This window comes from Arachis duranensis, chromosome 9 (assembly GCF_000817695.3).
Source record: "Arachis duranensis cultivar V14167 chromosome 9, aradu.V14167.gnm2.J7QH, whole genome shotgun sequence".
Lineage (NCBI taxonomy): Eukaryota > Viridiplantae > Streptophyta > Magnoliopsida > Fabales > Fabaceae > Arachis > Arachis duranensis.
Genome location: NC_029780.3, coordinates 12,640,602 through 12,658,815, shown reverse-complemented (window position 1 = coordinate 12,658,815; position 18,214 = coordinate 12,640,602). Strand labels below are relative to the sequence as shown.

The 18,214-nt window shown below is 31.9% G+C and overlaps 2 protein-coding genes across 2 annotated transcripts; one reads left to right on the top strand and one right to left on the bottom strand.

Moving 5' to 3' along the window:
* Positions 1 to 3,318: 3,318 nt before the first annotated feature.
* Positions 3,319 to 4,986, bottom strand: LOC107464790 (protein BIG GRAIN 1-like B). Its single transcript, XM_016083760.3, has one exon. It carries the CDS (start codon positions 4,671 to 4,673, stop codon positions 3,426 to 3,428), a length of 1,248 nt encoding a protein of 415 aa, XP_015939246.1. The 5' UTR covers positions 4,674 to 4,986; the 3' UTR covers positions 3,319 to 3,425.
* A 4,053-nt stretch (positions 4,987 to 9,039) lies between these two features.
* Positions 9,040 to 12,769, top strand: LOC107464723 (protein FAR1-RELATED SEQUENCE 5-like). Its single transcript, XM_016083681.1, has 7 exons — positions 9,040 to 9,147; positions 10,251 to 10,642; positions 10,688 to 10,993; positions 11,098 to 11,189; positions 11,637 to 11,756; positions 12,300 to 12,424; positions 12,704 to 12,769. Exons 1-7 carry the CDS (start codon positions 9,040 to 9,042, stop codon positions 12,767 to 12,769), a joined length of 1,209 nt encoding a protein of 402 aa, XP_015939167.1.
* Positions 12,770 to 18,214: the final 5,445 nt, after the last annotated feature.

Genomic DNA, 18,214 nt, shown 5'->3' with positions numbered 1-18,214 from the left:
TATTAGAAATATAATTATTAATATATATTCTATTATCAGTTTAAATTTTTGAAAAAAAATATTTTTATAACAATGTATGTAAATAATATAAAAAATAATTATTCTTATTAATATAAAATTATATAATTAAACATACGTATAAAATTATTTTATACTGATAATATATTAAATTAAATTTTAAATTCTCACCATATATATAATAAAATCTTTGTATTAAATAAAGTTCAATATATTACTTTTGGGGATAAAATAGTTGATAACAAAATTTAATAAGATTGGTATGATTATTAAAATTATAGGGAATCCAAGGAATCGTCAACTCTAGGATGAGTAGGTGGTTTCACACCCACTAAGAACATATATTATCATTGTCGTACTCCCCCACTTCACCAACCATATGAGAGGAATGGGTTTTTAAATTGAACCAAATGATTTTAATTAGATTACAAAGTGATTTCTTAATCCAATAATATGAGAGTTGCATGCTAATTAAAATCCTTCACTAATCAATTTTTACTTTTTTAATGTTTTTGATCAATTGCGGTTAGGGCATCACAGGTCCACGACAACATACACCACGCCCTACAAAGCCAATTCTTCACCTATGTCTCTTTTCAGCATAGCATAGCATAGCATAGCCTTTTCTTTTCCTAATGTCCAAGCTAGCTAGATAGCTTTCAAAGTGCTCATTCATTTTTTTTTTCTTTGTCTTAATTAAAAATGTGTTTGTTACTTATTAAGAGTATTCAACTTAATTAGCATATCACACTGTTATGATTTAGTGGTCCTCCAAAAGTATTCGTTTTCCAAATTGATCTAATTAATAATGAACGGTGCTTTTTATGCTATTTTGAAAAATAAAAGAAGAGATATAATAAGGGCATGGAAAATGTAACAAAGGAGAGGTAGATAATCATTAATCAATTTGAGTTAATGGAACGACCAACTTATTCCTTCATTTAAGCAAGTGTATGTTAGGAGTTCAAATTTTATCTTATATATATAGTAATTTATTGACCAATAATAGACTTTTAAATACAGCTTGCATCTCCAATAAATTAGTTTTTGAAAAAAATATACATGACTATCTTAATAGATAATAATGTTGATAATGTATGTTTTTTATGAGGTTCAAAAATTATACGCTATAGATTGGTTATGTAGGTGTTTTATTATGATTTTTTTAACAACTACTTGTTGATGTAATATTTGAATTTTATGAATAATTTTATAAATGTTTTTACGGGTCTACTTTTGAAATTTTATTTCTATTAAAATATAAAGAAGATCAATAATTATTAAAAAATGTTTCAAAAAAAAAAAAATTAGCTGTGCTGTTGTAGCATTCCCAACAAGCACTAGGACCACTATTTTTATTTCTTGGATATCAATCTAACTATTAAATTTAAATATTAAAATTATTACATATTATATATACATAGTATTTATTAAGTTATATATAAACACAAAAAAATATATGATTTAATTTAGTTGTTAGAAATTGTAGGTAAAATTTACAATATGAAAATACTATTTCGAATTACCATTGAAATAAGACACATGATCATGCATTTTATGTTATTATTGACACAACTATTAATTAGACGTTTATTAATGACAACATATTTGTGTCAAAAAATAAAATTTATTAAATCACTGATTTTAGCAAAACAGTTTACATTCTGATTTAGCAGTCTATATAGACGCAATAAAATTCAATAACCCTAAATTAATTTTATCCTTCTGGTTGCCGAAATTTGCCGTTTTTCAAGATAAGACCAAAAAGAAAATGTCAAAAAGCTAAAGAGAAACATGTATTATTAGTAACCATCCCCCAACAAGAGCCAAAAAATTAACAAAAAAAAAAAACATCACAAAATATGTAATCGCATTTGACGGTAATAAAAGATGATACCAGTTTCAATATTATTCTGGAAATGGCATTAATTTTTTAAATAATTCAGAGACTAACCTCTTGTATTATTAGAAGCCAACTAAATTGACATCAAGGTTTTAGAGAATCCATGAAGAGATATTTTGTCCACATCTTTAGGGACCGTGTCTTATATACATATCTCTATCTTTTTCTGGTTTTTTCCATTAAACCCATCATTTGAATCTTCTTCTTCTTTTATTATTATTTTTTTTCCTTGCCATAATCTAAAGTTAGCAAGGCTTCTATTTGGAAATCCCCACCTAGTAAATTTACAAAAAAAATATTTTTCAAAAAATTAAGCCTTATTAACGACGAAAATTTATATACAATTATTTTTATACGAAGTTGATGATTGAAAACTGTTAAATAATAATTTAGTCAAATATATTAAATTATTTAATAATTTTTAATTATTAATTTCACGTAAAAGCATTGGTTACTGGATTAAGGAAATAAATTTTGAAAAATTAAAAGGAAAATAAAATAGTTAAAGCTGTGTAATTATTATTAAGATGAACATAGGCACTTTTTATCTACCAAAAAATGAAAACATATATATGGGCACTTTTTGACTATTGCTACCACGCATATGAGATGCATGAAGACAGAGTTAATTTGAAGCAAAAGAGGCCCCCACAGGCCACAACATATGAGAGAGCAAAAGCCCTCTTTTTTCCATTGCCATGAATAAGTGTAGAAATTCTGCCTTTGCTTTCAGCTTCATCTTAATCTTCTTCACACTGTTTACTTCCCTTTTTCCTTTTTTCCCCCATGTCGTGCTAAACAAACGTTACACATTACTCCTCCATCTTCCTCTACTTGATGCTCAATCATTTTGTAAGAGGGGTATCAAACTTTACCCACATAATCAAATAAAAAAACTAACTTTGTTAAGATGCTTCATAAAATATATACCACCATGGATTCTCTCCCTCTCACCTCTCCACCATTACACTACTTTGAATTATTCATTTATTATTATAAAATAACAATTATTTATAAATTTAAAATTATCATAGGAATTTTTTCACTTAAATAGTAATTTCATATTCATGTTCTGAATATATAAAAAACAAAAATATTATTTGTACACCAAAATCAACCACTAAAATTAATTTTTAAATGATAGTTGACTTAGTGACTGATTTTAGTGTCCATGTAACATAACTCTATAAAAAAATAAAAATATTTAATAATGCTGAAAAGTTTTTCAAATAGGAGGTTATTTATTTTCTTTATTACCTATTTTATAAAATATAAATAATATTTCTTAAAAAAAACTCATCAAAGATGATGATTAATTAACCATTTTCATGAGAATGCATCCACCCAAATTAAAGAGAGTAAAATATAGAGGGACTGGAAGATTATTAGACAGCTAGTAAAAACAAAAAGAAATAATCTTATTATTTATCCGATGATGTAAACCCCCCAACCCACACCATTAAAATCCTAATTTTTAGAAAGTAGTCCCCCGAATTCATCAAAATTACAGAATGAACCCACTGGCAATGGCTCTATTGGTATTGAAGTGAGTAGTTTCATACACAGGCAACTCCTCCCTATACCTCTCAATCCCAATTGCTGAAAGATTATCCAATTCAAATAGATCAGAGCTACAACAACTAGCATCATCATCATCATCATCGTCATCATCATAATCAAGTTCATAACGCATGACGTCATCATGAAATTCTTCATTCTTCTTCTTCTTCTTCATCTGATAATTCTTCAACAAGTCCCTAGCTAATTCCTCTACTCGTTTACTCTCCTGCAACACATGGAACCTAAGCTCTTCATCGTTAGTGTTCTTACCATTATACCCCTTTGCGGCCACCACTAAATTACTGTTTTGCCCTTCATGCAGATTCTTGTGCCCGCAAGGCCTGCAATCTTCTCCAACTATCACACTCACTGGACAGAACCGTACGGACCTCTTCGTCCCCGTTCTCGAAGACGGAGTCTTGCTCAGGCAAGATCTTGAGAACGAGGACGCAGAGGAACATGCAGAGTTAGAATAACTAATACCGCGTCCTCCGCCATGCTGCGTGGCGGAGGAAGGCTGCTCGTGCACCACGACGGGGCTCGAAGAAACTACCTTGGCTTTTTTCGAGCTTCCGTTTGAATGGAAGAGCGAGTTGAGGAAGCTGGCGAGTCTTGCACCCGGCGAGATCGGCTGCTTTGTTTTCTTCAGCTCGCCGTACAAGATTCTCAGCGCTTTGTTCTTCGTTTTACCGAATCCGTTATTGTTATTAGTGTCGTTGTTTTCATTCTTCGGCTTCTGCGGCTGCGAGATCCATCTGTTGTCATCAAACGTGGTTGTTGGCTTCTCGGAAACGCTGGTGCGAATCGGCTTCGGCCTTTGGCGGTGGCCGTAGAAGGACTCCGATTCCGATGAAGAGAAGCCGGCGGAGCTAGATTCCGAGGAAGTTGAGTTCGAGTACATGGAAAGTGCGTTGGAGGAAGATCTAGAATTGCAGCTTCTATTACTTCTTCGATCGAACTCCGTTAGCGAGTTTCTCCCCTTCAACAACAGTTTCTCATCTTTCTTGATCTCCATCCAACTCTCCACCTTGCTGGCCCTGCTGGGAGAATTCTGTTTCTGCTTCTTCATGGTAGTTGTAACCGTTTCTTCGACCTCGATGGAGCGGTAGATTGCGTCAAGGAGAGTGGAAGAGAAAGACGGATTACTATTCCTTTCTCTGTGTCCTCGTAATGGTTTGTCCCAATTTTCCATTCTTGTTATATAGAGATGGAGAAGGGTACCCTGTGCGAGTGTGAAAGAGGAGAAAGAATTAAGAGAGATAGAAAGGAAACAGAATTTTGATGGTTATCAATTACTCTTGGGCTTTGTTGTCTGCTTCAAATAGTAGTAGTAGTGTGAGAGAGAGAGAAATGAAAAGAAGAAGAAAAGAAAGAAAGGAGAGAGACATGAGTGGTTGATGGTTTAGAGAGGGACAGTAATGAAAGCCCAAACTTCACGCCTCAAAGAGAAGAGAAACAGAAAGGATGATTGAGAGAGAGAGGTTTGGAGAGTTGTTTCTTTTGAAATGCTCTTATAAGGGTTGTTGTGGGGGTATGTAGACAGAGTATGGTAGTGGAGCTGCCCAGCCTGTACATCATGACGTGGATATTTTCATTTCATTTAATTAATCTTATTATTATTTATTCAATTCACCCTCTTTAATATAATTTTATTTTTTTTTCCCATGGGAGGAATTGACATTAGATCCTTACTTTTTCTTTATATAAGAAAAGAAGGGAAATGCAATGTTGGGTAGGGCCATACAAAGAAGATATTGATCCTAACAGCACAACCTATTTTGCGCTTGCTCAGGAACTCTGGATGTTTTGATCCATCCAAGAAGATTCCGCTTCCCCATTTATAATTCCAATATCTATATTTATCTTCATCTTATCTCGGATGTACATGTTTTTTGTTTAGTATGGAATTTCTTTAAATAATTAGATATATGTAATTCCAAAAAATTTGTGTTTTTATATGCTATTTATACTGTTTGCAAAAAATTATTACATATATTTTATTTACCCTATAAACTAGTATAAATTATCTAGTTTACAAACTAGTTACATGTGAACGACAATCTTAATTAATATCCAGGCTCTTTCAGAAATGTTTATGGCACCAGGAAAGTTTATTATTACTATTAGCATATAAAAAAGAATAAATTTATTTTTTAGTCCTCGATCATTTGTTTAAATAAAATACTTTCATCATTCGAAATTTTTTTTATCGATTTTTAACTACCTAAAAATAATTAATCTAAACTACTTTTGTAAACAGTGATATAATAATATATCAGGAATCACTTAAATTAATAACAAGAATTACTTAGAATTGAATAATGAAAAAATATTTTGTTCTTCGGACAAAGGGTTAGATGTTGAAATTAAAAACATTCGCTTCATAAAAATATTAACGATTATTTATTACTACATGAATAAAGTGACAATTAGATTCTCAAATATTTTGATTTTGGATTAATTCACTTTTAAAAAAAAGTACCAATTAAATTCTCTAAAATAGTAAACAATAGATATATATGTCCTTATATTAATGGATAGCGTGAAACGAACGAAACTGAATTACTCATATATTTTTTATGATCTACAATGATACATATCTCGTTACTACCACATGAATATAGTAGTGATGTAATTTTAGATAGTAAAACATTCATTATTTTTTGAATTTCCATATAATTTTTATTACTTATTCTCTATTTATCATAAATTATACTAAAACAGTTAAAGTTTTGCTACAAAAATTATTATCTACATGATAATCTTTTATAAATAAATACATCACAACCATTAATGATACATATAAATATTATTATTAAATTTTACATAATAAATTAATAAAAAAATAAAATATATTTATCGTTTATTATCATAAAATATCAAATTAATATTTTTTTTAAAAATTAATTAATTCAAAATCATAATCTTTAAAAACCTAATTCTCACTCAATTTTTACTACACATTCGGCCTGCCTACACCATCTTTAACCGTTACTTTTAATGATTAAAAGGATATTGTTTTGCGTTTGATTAGAAATGGGAATTGTGAGGTATGAACATGAGGAGCACTTCCAACACTAGGTATTATACTGTATTATGAGGCATTATATACACTTGTTTGCAACAGTCAACTAATGCGGCTCAAGAGACCTAAACTTTGGGCTTTAGGAGGCTGCTTCCTTAAATTCTTTTCTGGATTCTAATGCCCGTGCTCATCTTCAAATTAAAGTTATGCTCCTTTTGCCTATTTTAATGGAATGCTTATTAGGTAGAGATAGAGGTTTAATGCTAGGAATGGAATAGGAAGGAGGTGGGGATAGGAATATCTTTAATCTACATTTTCTTAGGTTGGTTTCTATGTTGAAAATTTGAAAATAAAACAAAAGAATTTAATTTAAAGAATTAAAAAGGCTACAAATTACTTCTAAATTGATAATAATATCATTTTCAATTACGTTACACGTATAATACATTTGGTCGTAACCATTTTAAGTGTTCTGAGGATAAGTTAGTATTCTTATTCTAATTAATTAATTATTTTTATATCAGTATTATTTAAATTTTAAAAATATTAGCTAGTAAAATAAAAATTAATTTCAAACTGCCAAAATAAATAGCACAAAACAAGAACATAGATTTGTTTTTAGAGTACGCGAGACATTTTATTCCAACTTATACGCACACAAAGAAGTGCAACATGCACAAGTTCTCTTGGTATACGTTGTTTCTCTCTTTCTTTTTCTTTAATTTCTTTTTGGTGGAACTCAGGTGCAATCAACTTCACGTGAAGTTGATAGTTGAGAGCCGTTAGATAAAAATTTAATCAAATAAGTCAAACTATTTAATAGTTCTCAGCTATCAACTTCACGTGAAGTCGGCTGCACCTGAGTGTCCACCTTTCTTTCTTTTTTCTTCTTCATGTTTTATTTATGAGCAATGCTAGGGGGACAGCAACTTTTGTGATTGTTAGCCATCAATTAGCCATCAATGATGATTTGATGGTGTGAGATTCGTGTGAGATTTCATCCAATGACTCACATTTTTCTGCTGGTTACATACTGGCCAAAATTCAGTAGAATTGTTAGCCCCTAGACTTTCTCTTTATTTATTATTTATTCATTTATTTTTTCCAATTCTCCTCCGCTATGTTTCCTTTTACCCTTCATTTTGTTCCACGCTTGGTAAAAAATTAGTAAACATGATATATGGATTGACAAATAAATATGAATTTTTTGAATAAAACTCAAAGAATGAAATAAGATGATTGATACAGATAGAGACATGTAAGAGAGAGACAGAAACAAGAGAGTGAGTCAGTGAGCGTGAAAAGGGGTAAATTGTTTTACGTTCTTTTATTTTGATGCCTTAACATTTGGGGTAGTGGGTTGAATTGATGAACTTGAAATTGCGATTTTTATCTTTGTAAATGAATTGACAAACAAATAATTATTTATGGGTATAATTATTAACAGATAGAGGTTAGATATTAAGAAACTAAGGTAGTTATAAAAGACAATTCTCATTATTATGGTGTAGATAGATAGATAGATTAACCAATATCTTGGCTGTTTTTTTTTTATAGGTTTTTATATATATTTTTTGATAGGTCAATATATTAATTAATATAAGACCTTGTGTTATCTATGATTCAAAAAATGTGCTAAATATGGAATGGCATATGCTCTAAAATTAAAAACTCTAAAAATTATATTTAGATATCTTATTAATTTAAGAATGTTAAATATTATTTCAGTTTTTTTTTAAGTTTATAAAGTGATTTAGATTAGAAATTCTATAACTTAATTTTAGATATTTTCTTAATATTTTAAGGTAAGACTTAAGTTATTTTTTTGCCAATTTACGAACTTTAAATATTATTGTCTCAAATTTTATTAGGATAAATTTTGACTCAAATTAAATACATCACTAAATTAAAAATTTAAGATATTCGTTTGAACTTTTCAGATAAGACTCAACTTAGACTTCAGTTTAACATAATAGTGTTAGATAGTATTTTTTTGGAAAAAGTTTAGAAACCAAAAATTTTCAACCATAATTAGCCAAAATTTTTCATAATTTATTTTATTTACATAATTTAATAACAATTTTATTTTTTATTCCACTATCTTATTATTCTAATTATCATATTCTTATTAAATCTACTTATTAATGATATTAATCATAAAATCATATTCTTTTTATTAGGCATTCTTGTAATCAATACTTAATATTCCTTTTTATAATTTGATTTTTATATATAAAAATACAATAAAGATTAATAATAATTATAATTAAGAACGGTAATTATAATATCAATTACATTAAATAATTGCAATTGATTCTTTGTCCGTTATGGTATTTATCATCAATTATTGAAGATATGAAGCATGAAACCTATCCTAATATATACTTTATGTTAATTCAATCATATTCATTCAAAAATCACAAGAATAACACCATTACAAGCACAATAGTGTATAAACTAAAAAATTTTACAAGAAATCGTTTTTATCATTGTAATTCATGTGGCAATTGATTTCGACCTTAATACAGTACCTATGGCAAAAGGTGCTGAAGAATTTGAACAACAGACGGACTTACCCGACGAAATTGTTACTAGTCAATCAATTTCTGAGAATATGAAAAACTACACTAGTTCTGATGAGGTATGGTAATAATCCAGATTTTTTTGTGTATTTTTTAGCACTTTAGTTATATGCATAACATTCTTGATCATTATTTGTTTGCTATTTATGTAAAGAAAAATATTTTTTTTATTATTTTTGTTATATTATTTAATTTTTACAAATATTTGTATGATGTTGATCTCTAAAATAAAAAGTATTTTATTTGAGTATTTAATTTTTTTTGGTAATTAGTATTTAAATCTTTTGATTTTGCTCACTAATTTTTTTTGGTTATATAAAAAAAAAGAAACAAATAAAATAACAGGAAAGAAAGACTAAGCACTATAGCTTATTAGTCTAAAATCCTGCCAATTATCGCCTTTTTGTTTATGCTGTATATTTATTTATTTTTTTTTGCATATATGAATGAAAGAAATAATATTTATTTATTTAAATAAATACTTATGTTATTTTTGATATAATTAATCATGTTTTTAATTTCTTCTTCTTATGATTAATTACTTATTAAATTATGATTTTTTTATTTTAATTTGCTTAATAACAATAACTTTTTTAGAAAATTTAAAATAAATAAATATATAAAAATTATTTTATCATGATCAACCCATTAATCCATAAAAAAAATTATAAAATTTTTATATTGTCTTTTTAAAAGATTGGAACATTTTATTTTATTTATCGACAAATTTTTATTAGACAAAAAAAAAATCAAAATAGACATATCATGTTTTTATGTCTATATATAAAGTATTATTTCTTTTGTTATTATTATTTCCAGCACCAGCACGGTCATACAATGTTCACTATATTGCGTATGATACTAATTATATTCTTAGTTATACTTATATTATACTATTTAGTGAACTACCAATTTTGACACTTTAGTTATATGCATAATATTTGTATAAAGTTCATGCTGTATGCAATCAATAAGTTCATATGAATAACATCCATAATTACATGAAGTTAACATCCACGTTAACATACATAATAAAACGAAATTAGAACCTAAAATTACAGTAGTGTGTTTTATTTGTTATATTCGATAGTAAAATTAGCCACTTTTGTATAGTTAACTATTAGGTAGAGTTTCATTTGTTTTTTTTTCTTTTTTTTTTCAGATCATAAACCAAGCCATTGGTGACGAGGAGCTAGATCCCGAGGAGGGAATGTGCTTCGACACATTAGAAGATGTGTGTGCATATTATTACCGATATGCGGCTAGGACTGGGTTTGTCGTCAAAATAAGAACCACCGGCTGGGAGACTAGAAACGATCAGAGGGTGGTTGTTAATCAGGTTTTGCATTGTAACAGAGATGGATACCGCACATCCCGTGTAAAGGCACCCAAGAGAAGGAAAATGATGGCCTCAACAAACTGCAAAGTCCGTTGCTATTTGGCACTAGATAAGATGACAGGGCAGTGGAAAATTTTTCGAGTAGAGGTATCCCACTCACACCCGCTTAATCCGAAGCTATCTGGAATGTTCTCTGCAAACTGTCAGTTAAGTATGTATGTGAAGGACCTGATACATTAAAACGACCAAGTTGGCATTAGACCGAGTAAGACGTACCAGGCACTAGCCAATGCCGCCGGTGGCCTTGCCAACCTCACCTTTACGGAGAATGATGTTAGAAATTACATTGGTAGTCACTTACGCATTTCCGGGGATGAGACGGGTCCAAAAGAGTTACTTAAGCACTTCTCACGGATGAAGGAGCTCAATCCGAACTTTTTCTTTGAAATAGATGTGGACGAAAACCATAGCATTAGAAATGTGTTTTGGGCCGATGCTCGGTGTAGAGCTGCATGGGAATATTTTGGTGATGTCGTGACATTTGACACTACTTATAAGATTAATAGGTACCAAATTATTATTTTTTTTGCTCGACTTAATTAGATTTTTTTCAGCTAAGACATTTAAAGTTTTCACCTACATTACATGTTTTTATATTTTTATTGTTTAGGTACGACATGTCGTTCGGGTCCTTCGTAGGTGTCAACCACCATGGGATGTCTACGTTTCTTGGGTGCGCATTATTGCGGAATGAGGATACTCGTACATTTCAATGGTTTTTTCGTACTTGGTTGAAGTGCATGGGTAAGGCCCCCATATGTGTTATAACAGATCAATCCCTGCAGATGCGTTCTGCATTAAAGACCACATTACTACACACACATCATAGATGGTGCATATGGCATATCCTAAACAAGATACCAAACAAGCTGGTAGGTTACCGTCATTTCGATCAGCTCAACACATGCTTGAAGAGGATTGTGTTTGAATCCAATTCTAAGGACTCATTTGAGAGAGATTGACACGATTTTATTGAAGGGTATGACCTCCACAATTCAAGGTGGCTAAATAGTAGTATAATCTTCTGGTTCATTGCTGCCTCTGTGTGGCTTATTTATAGATGTTATTTTATAGTCAATATGGATGTTGTACTTATGGGTTAACTTACGCTATTTTTTTGCATTTTTTGTTTTCCCTATTCATTGGCAGATATGTTTGCTAATCGATACATGTGGGTGCCAGTATTTTTTAAAGACGAATTCTGGACTGGCATGAGGAGCACACAGCGTAGTGAGAGCATGCATTCAGTTTTCGATAAGTACTTAAACAGTAAGAGCTCTTTGTTGTAATTTGTTCGTCAATACCAAAATTGTGTTATAGATAAGGAGCAAAAGGAGCTTGAGTGTGACGCTGCTGATTTAAGGGGGATTATCCCTTGTGTTTCCAGCTCACCAATAGAGAAGCAGTTCCAGAGATAATATACAAACTCCATGTTTCGAGACGTTTAGGATCAATTTATAAAAAAGGTCAATTGTGACATCTCCCCAATCAACCATCATGGCACAAGTATAGTTTGTGAAGTTGACCAACAAAAGATGGTGTTTGACATGTTAGTGTATAGCAGATACCAAGTCGTATATTACTTGCAGTCATCAGAAGTTCAATGTGATTGCTTTATGTTCCAATCGAATGGTATTCTATGCTGCCACAATCTTGATGTTCTTTTATATTTTTGTGTAACAGCAGTGTCCTCACAATACATTCTATTCTGTTGGAGTAAGAATGTTAGTCGGAGACACACATACATCAGGAGTAGCATTGACATGGACCGTTCTGATGAAAGCATGACCATTTTTAGAAAATTGTGTTCAGATTTTTACAACGTCGCTCAGGATTTCGTGGCTACTCCAGAAGTTGCTGCTATATTGCGTGATGCCATGGATAGTGCTCGGCACAAGCTCAAAGAACACAAAGAATCCAAACATCAAGCTGCACATGTACCAAGTGCGATTATCTCACATACGCGTGATGAGTATCCCATTAGCATGGATGAGCTACGACCCACATCGTGTTCCTACGCGAGGTCGTCCAACGTCCACTAAATTTGGGGCAAATAAAAAAATCTATTAAAAAGAGGGCATGCAAACACAAGAACACTCACAATCACAACAAGGTAAATATGAGATCTACCGTTTTTCACGTCATTTGTTTATTTTAAGTGCGTTGAATGGATGATAAGTTATGATGTTATTTTTCAATATGATTTGTGTGTTAAGGGACCTAATGGTAATGCACAACCATCTCCTACCAATGTGGCATCTTCCTACAAAGATACGCAATGAGCTTGTTCAGAAATAACAGACAATTTGGCTACGCACTCTGGTTCCTTCATATCACTATTGAATTCATTCCATAACGTCGAACAATTGTGTATGTGTACCTAGTGTATTTTTTTATAACATTAATTTCATGTCCATTTATTTATTGTTTCCTCTTTTGTTTTGTTTTTAAATTTTTTTTTTCACAGGAAGCATTTTTGGAGAATTTAAAGTTTAACAGCACTACATATCATAAGCATTAGAGTTTAGCAACTACTTTGTACTTTGCCCATGCTTCAACTTTATTTTACGTTATCATGATTTGGTGGTTTATTGGGTTTATTTTATATATTTTAATATACTCAACTTTATTTTACCTTGCTACAACTTAATATACCATTATTAAACAAAATATAATAACAGACTTGGGCAACTAATATACAACTTTTTTATTCTTTTACTCTTTTTTACCGTTATTATTTGTTACTAATATTTTAAATAATAAATGTTCAGTTGATAATTTGATCATTACGATAATTTGATGCATTACATGAAGTTTAAAATAGAATTTTAAAAGTATCCGTACACAATAAGGTCTTTATTTTATTATTTAAAAAATTAGACATCAAAAAAGCATATCCAGACATGTATTTTGTTAACATCCAATAACATTTTCTAATTTATTAGAATAACAACCACGATCGAGCATTTATTGCTTGGGTATAGATATTTTTAGCTGGCTGTTAACTATGGATAATTTTAAAGTTCAATTAAAAAATTTTGAGTAGATATTCAAAAGAAAGTTCAAACTTCAAGCAACGTGTTTTCGATCTGAGAAAAAACAAGCCAAATACATATAAAAAAATAAACTAAGAATTTAAAAACAATTTTTTTCATACATAATTATTTACTGTGATATTGAATTTTTGTGTGTTTTTTTCTAGTCCGAATCCAAAAACATTCGTAAGTATTTCATGATAAAATCCAGTAAATCCTGTAACCATATTAACTGTAAATACACACAGCAACTCTAGTCCTAATTAATTATTTGTAGATATATTTACCCTGTTATCCATTATAGGTAACCCTTTAAAAAAGATGCACCTAGTTTTGGTTTAAATTCGATAACATTCATCTGTATTCCATGATAACATCCATTAAATTTTGAAATCAAATTAACAGAAAATACACACAGACCAACTCTAATCTCAATTTATGGTTTATAGTTTCGTTTAGCTTTCTTAGCCCATTTTGCCCTTCGAACTAGTGATCTTGTCTTTGGATTCGTCCAAGAGTATTCAATATTTTTCTTCTTTCCCCTGTCCTCCACATGACAACATGGTACATTGAGTACACCCTCTATCTCACTCCTAAAGATGTTGTCTTTGCAAATTATAATGTTAGTTACAATTTCTTTTCAAATTTGTTACAGCTGGGCCTGTGGTGACAAACAGATGTATTTGTATTTGGTATAAAATACTTTAAAGATGCAAATATAAATCCAGCCATCATAAGTAAAATTCATCTAAAAAGAGTTATTTATCAATTATTAAATATGCAAATAAGCCTCAGTATATGTTTTGGATTTCACTAACCGTCATCCAAATAGGCATGTTCAATTCATCCTCTGCCAAGTTCTTTGGATCCCACGTTTTCATCCATTTAATGAAATATACACCATAGTCCTACCTATGCAACACAAATAACAAAAAGTCGTGCCAACGTATTAAAATTTTTGTGTGGGTTGATTTTTTTTAACCTTTCTTCGTTTTCATCTCTAGACTTACTCATTTGGCTATTTTTGGAGCCTTGTTTCATAGCAACACTCATGCCCTCATCTGTAAATACTACATTTGGGTCTACAGTTGTTGCCAACTCCTGGAGAAGAAAGCCCTTCGACAAGCCAGATAGAAAAAAATTAGGGAGGAAAATATAAAAAATACATGGAAGGCAACACCTAACTTCAAAAAAATATGCATCATCAAATCTATTTTCACTTACTACATATTTATCTATTTTCTCTCGGCGCTCGGAGTGTGTTATCTATTTTCTCTCGGAGCTCGGAGTGTGGCCCATAGGTTATTAGTCTGTCAGTGGAGTATATATAGCCACCAGTGATCATCTCGACACACTGGAACAAACCACTTCATCGTTGAATAAAGCATGTTAGCATATAGTTATTTTTTTCACATTCTTGTAATGAAAAATAGATATTGTGTGTGGATAAGTAAGTACGTGAATTACTTACATATTTAACTTGCTTCGCCTTTCTCGCATCGAACCAATGCTGCCAGCGACCCATGAAGCTGCTAAGAGCAGGGACAAAACCAGTGTTCATCCTGGCACATCGTTCAATATTATCATCACTCAATATTAGGGCCTGCAAACCCATTTTGCATTCGTTAAACACCTAACGAAATAATTTAGAGTATCCTTCACCGAGGCAATTATAGGTATTAATTAATATTAAGTGGGTAAGGACAGACTGCACTAACAATTTGTCTCGGTAGAATATACAGTAAAAATTCGTGCAAAACCTTGCGTTGCTCGAAGCATTGAACATGGCACAACAGCAATCAACCACCTGAATAGAATAAAGGCATTGCATTTCAGAGCGCTTTAATGCAGAACACATACTCAACAATTGATTACAGTTTTTTTGTTTGCTCTTACCGTATCGCTTACTCTTCTATGCCATCCCAGTGATTGAAGGTCCGCTCGTTGCTGCTGAACATCATCACCATTGCGAATCCACGCGAGCGTGGTATTCTTTGCACCCCTATGATCTGTCACCCACTTGTATATCCTGTTCATGTCATCACATGTAGGCCTTGCAGCACCCCCAGATGGCATTAGTGTGTCCACCACATCTTTTGTTTTTCTTATATTTTCTGGTGTTTCAGGATCCGGAGTCGCATTTCGTTCATTTGTTACTGGAGATCCCGGCGTTGAGTCTGGTATGTGCATTGAGAGATGCCAAGCGAGAATGACGGGATTGGAAAGTCAACTTGAGCTGGGTCCTCTGGCGCAACATACACTACCATTGCAAGTTCTCCAGATTCCCTGCACATTCATTAACAATTAAGTGCTCTTAACTAAGGTTCTGAAAATCAGACCGGACCAGTCGGTCTGACCGGTGTAACCATGAACCGGCAACAATCACGGTTTAGTTAGTATCTAAAAACCGGTAATTTAAAAACCGTTGAATCGGCTGGAAATCGATCGGTCAGACCAAACCGGGACCCGGCCGGTTTTCACTTTTCAACAAAAAAATAAAAAATAAAAGACGCCTCCCTGACCCTGACTCCCCCTCTGTCTCTCTCACTCACCGTATCTGCTTCCTTCTTTCAACAAAACCTAGCCTCCAATGCCACTTTCTTCTTCAAGCTGTGTCACCGCCACCGCACTACCGCCGCCGTCGCGATTTGCGCCGCCATTGTTCGGACTGCATCCATGGTCGTCGAAATACATCTTCTCGCCTCGCTTTTCCGTCAGTTTTGAGCTTCTGCGTCTGTTCTGAGCTTCTGCCTCCTCTGTATCACCGTGCTTCCGCCGCGGTGCTCCCTCTTCGTCGCTTGTCGAGCTTGCCTCAAGCCCTTGTTTTTGCTCTAGCCTGCTATTATCACCATGCTTCGGCCTCTGTTTTGGCTGAGCTTACGCCAGTGCTCAGCCCTGATCTGAGCTCCCTCTCCCTCATCTGAAATGCTGAATCTCTATTGTTCATGTTTTTTTTTAAGTAATTTCTTATTTATCTGTTTTGAGTTTTCTTAGGTTTCTTGCTTATCTGTTTTGAGTTTTCTTAGGTTTTTTTCTTAGTAATGATTTTCTTAGGTTTTTTTGTTATGAGCAATTTAGATTATTTTATTTTACAGTAATTATGGAACTATTTTTGTTGTTCAGATGTATTTTTTTATTTAATTGTTCAGTGTTGTGTTTATTGTTGTTGCTGATTGTTGCTGTTTGTTCTTGATGGTTTTGATTGGTGATATTTGTTCACTGCTATATTTATTCTTATTGTTCTTGATTATTACTATTTTTTTCTTGTGCTATTTGTTTTCTAAGTTGCTATTTTTCATGTTTTTGCTGTTTTTCGTGTTATTTTTTAATGACTATTTTATTTCTGGTATCTCTGAAGATGTTGATTGCTGGCATCCTGAATGCTTGAAGCAAGAAGTAATGTTTCCAGAACTTGAGAGTTATGAGCCAACCATAGAAGGAGCTTTACCAACAAATAATATCTGTTCAATTTTTATTAATGGAACCTGCAGGCTTGAGTCTATGGATATCTCTGATTTAGCAGAAATCATATCTTTTCTTTTCACATACCAGAACTCTATTGGAAACAACAATAATCATATTATACCCTTAAAAATTGCTATTACAATCTGTTGATTGCTTACATGAAGTATCTGTGAGGGTTGCACATTTACTTTGTGCTTGGGTCTTGTTCAAAATACCTCGTGTTCAAGAAATGAGTTCAAACAATTGGTAGCTCAGATGCTAATGGTCATATCTGACTTGGTGCGAGGAAACAATGCTTATTTAATTTAGTGTCATCACGGCCTTGCTAATGCTAATGCTAATGCTAATGCTTGGTTACTGAATACTCTATTTTGAACTTTTGATATGTTGTATAATGTACTGATTTTGTTGTTTTTAGTGTTTAATTTAGTGTCATCACTTCCTTGCTAATGGTCTGTTTAATTTAGTGTCATCACTGCCTTGCTAATGCTAATCCTTGGTTACTGAATGCTCTGTTTTGAACCTTTGATATGTTGTATAATGTACTGATTTTGCTGTTTTAGTGTTTAATTTAGTGTCATCACTCATCACTGCCTTGGTAATGCTCTGCTTAATTTCATGTCATCACTTCCTTGCTACTACTAATGCTTGGTAACTGAATGCTCTGTTTTGAACTTTTGATATGTAGTATAATGTACTAATTTTGTTGTTTTTAGTTTTTAGTGTCATCACTGCCTTGCTGAACGATGTTGCTAATGTACTGGTGTTGCTGTTTTAGTGTTTTATAATGTGTTGCTGTTTGATAATATACTGGTGTTGCTATTTGATAATATACTGGTGTTGCTGTTTTAGAGTTGCTGATGTACTTTTGATCTTTTAAGATTCAGAACCTTGCTCTTAACTGAGTGTTCTTAACAATTAAGTGCTCTTAATTGAGCGCGAACTAAAATAACGAAAGTTGTGTAACCAGTATAAGATTATATGGATAATATCTATTATTTATTAAACATTCCACCTCAAAAGCAAAAAAGAGTCAGAGATAAAAAGTCATGCACCTACTATAATTATCAATACTTCGTATTATTGTTAAATTCATCTAACTTGCCTTTTCATTGAAGGTCCGTCATCAATATTATCATCTGTTTCATTTCCAACAGGTGTGTCAGGCATTGTCTCATCCCCTGTGGGCATTTCAGCACATGTCTTCCTCATATTCACAATATTTCC

What these genes read in the sequence shown, in the direction of transcription:
- LOC107464790 (XM_016083760.3), bottom strand. Translation starts at nt 4,673, where the DNA reads ATGGAAAATTGGGACAAACCATTACGAGGACACAGAGAAAGGAATAGT.
- LOC107464723 (XM_016083681.1), top strand. Translation starts at nt 9,040, where the DNA reads ATGGCAAAAGGTGCTGAAGAATTTGAACAACAGACGGACTTACCCGAC. An exon ending in GCAAACTGTCAGTTAAGTAT is followed by an intron (nt 10,643 to 10,687) that starts GTATGTGAAGGA and finishes AGTTGGCATTAG; the next exon opens with ACCGAGTAAGACGTACCAGG. An exon ending in CCAAACATCAAGCTGCACAT is followed by an intron (nt 12,425 to 12,703) that starts GTACCAAGTGCG and finishes TTGTGTGTTAAG; the next exon opens with GGACCTAATGGTAATGCACA.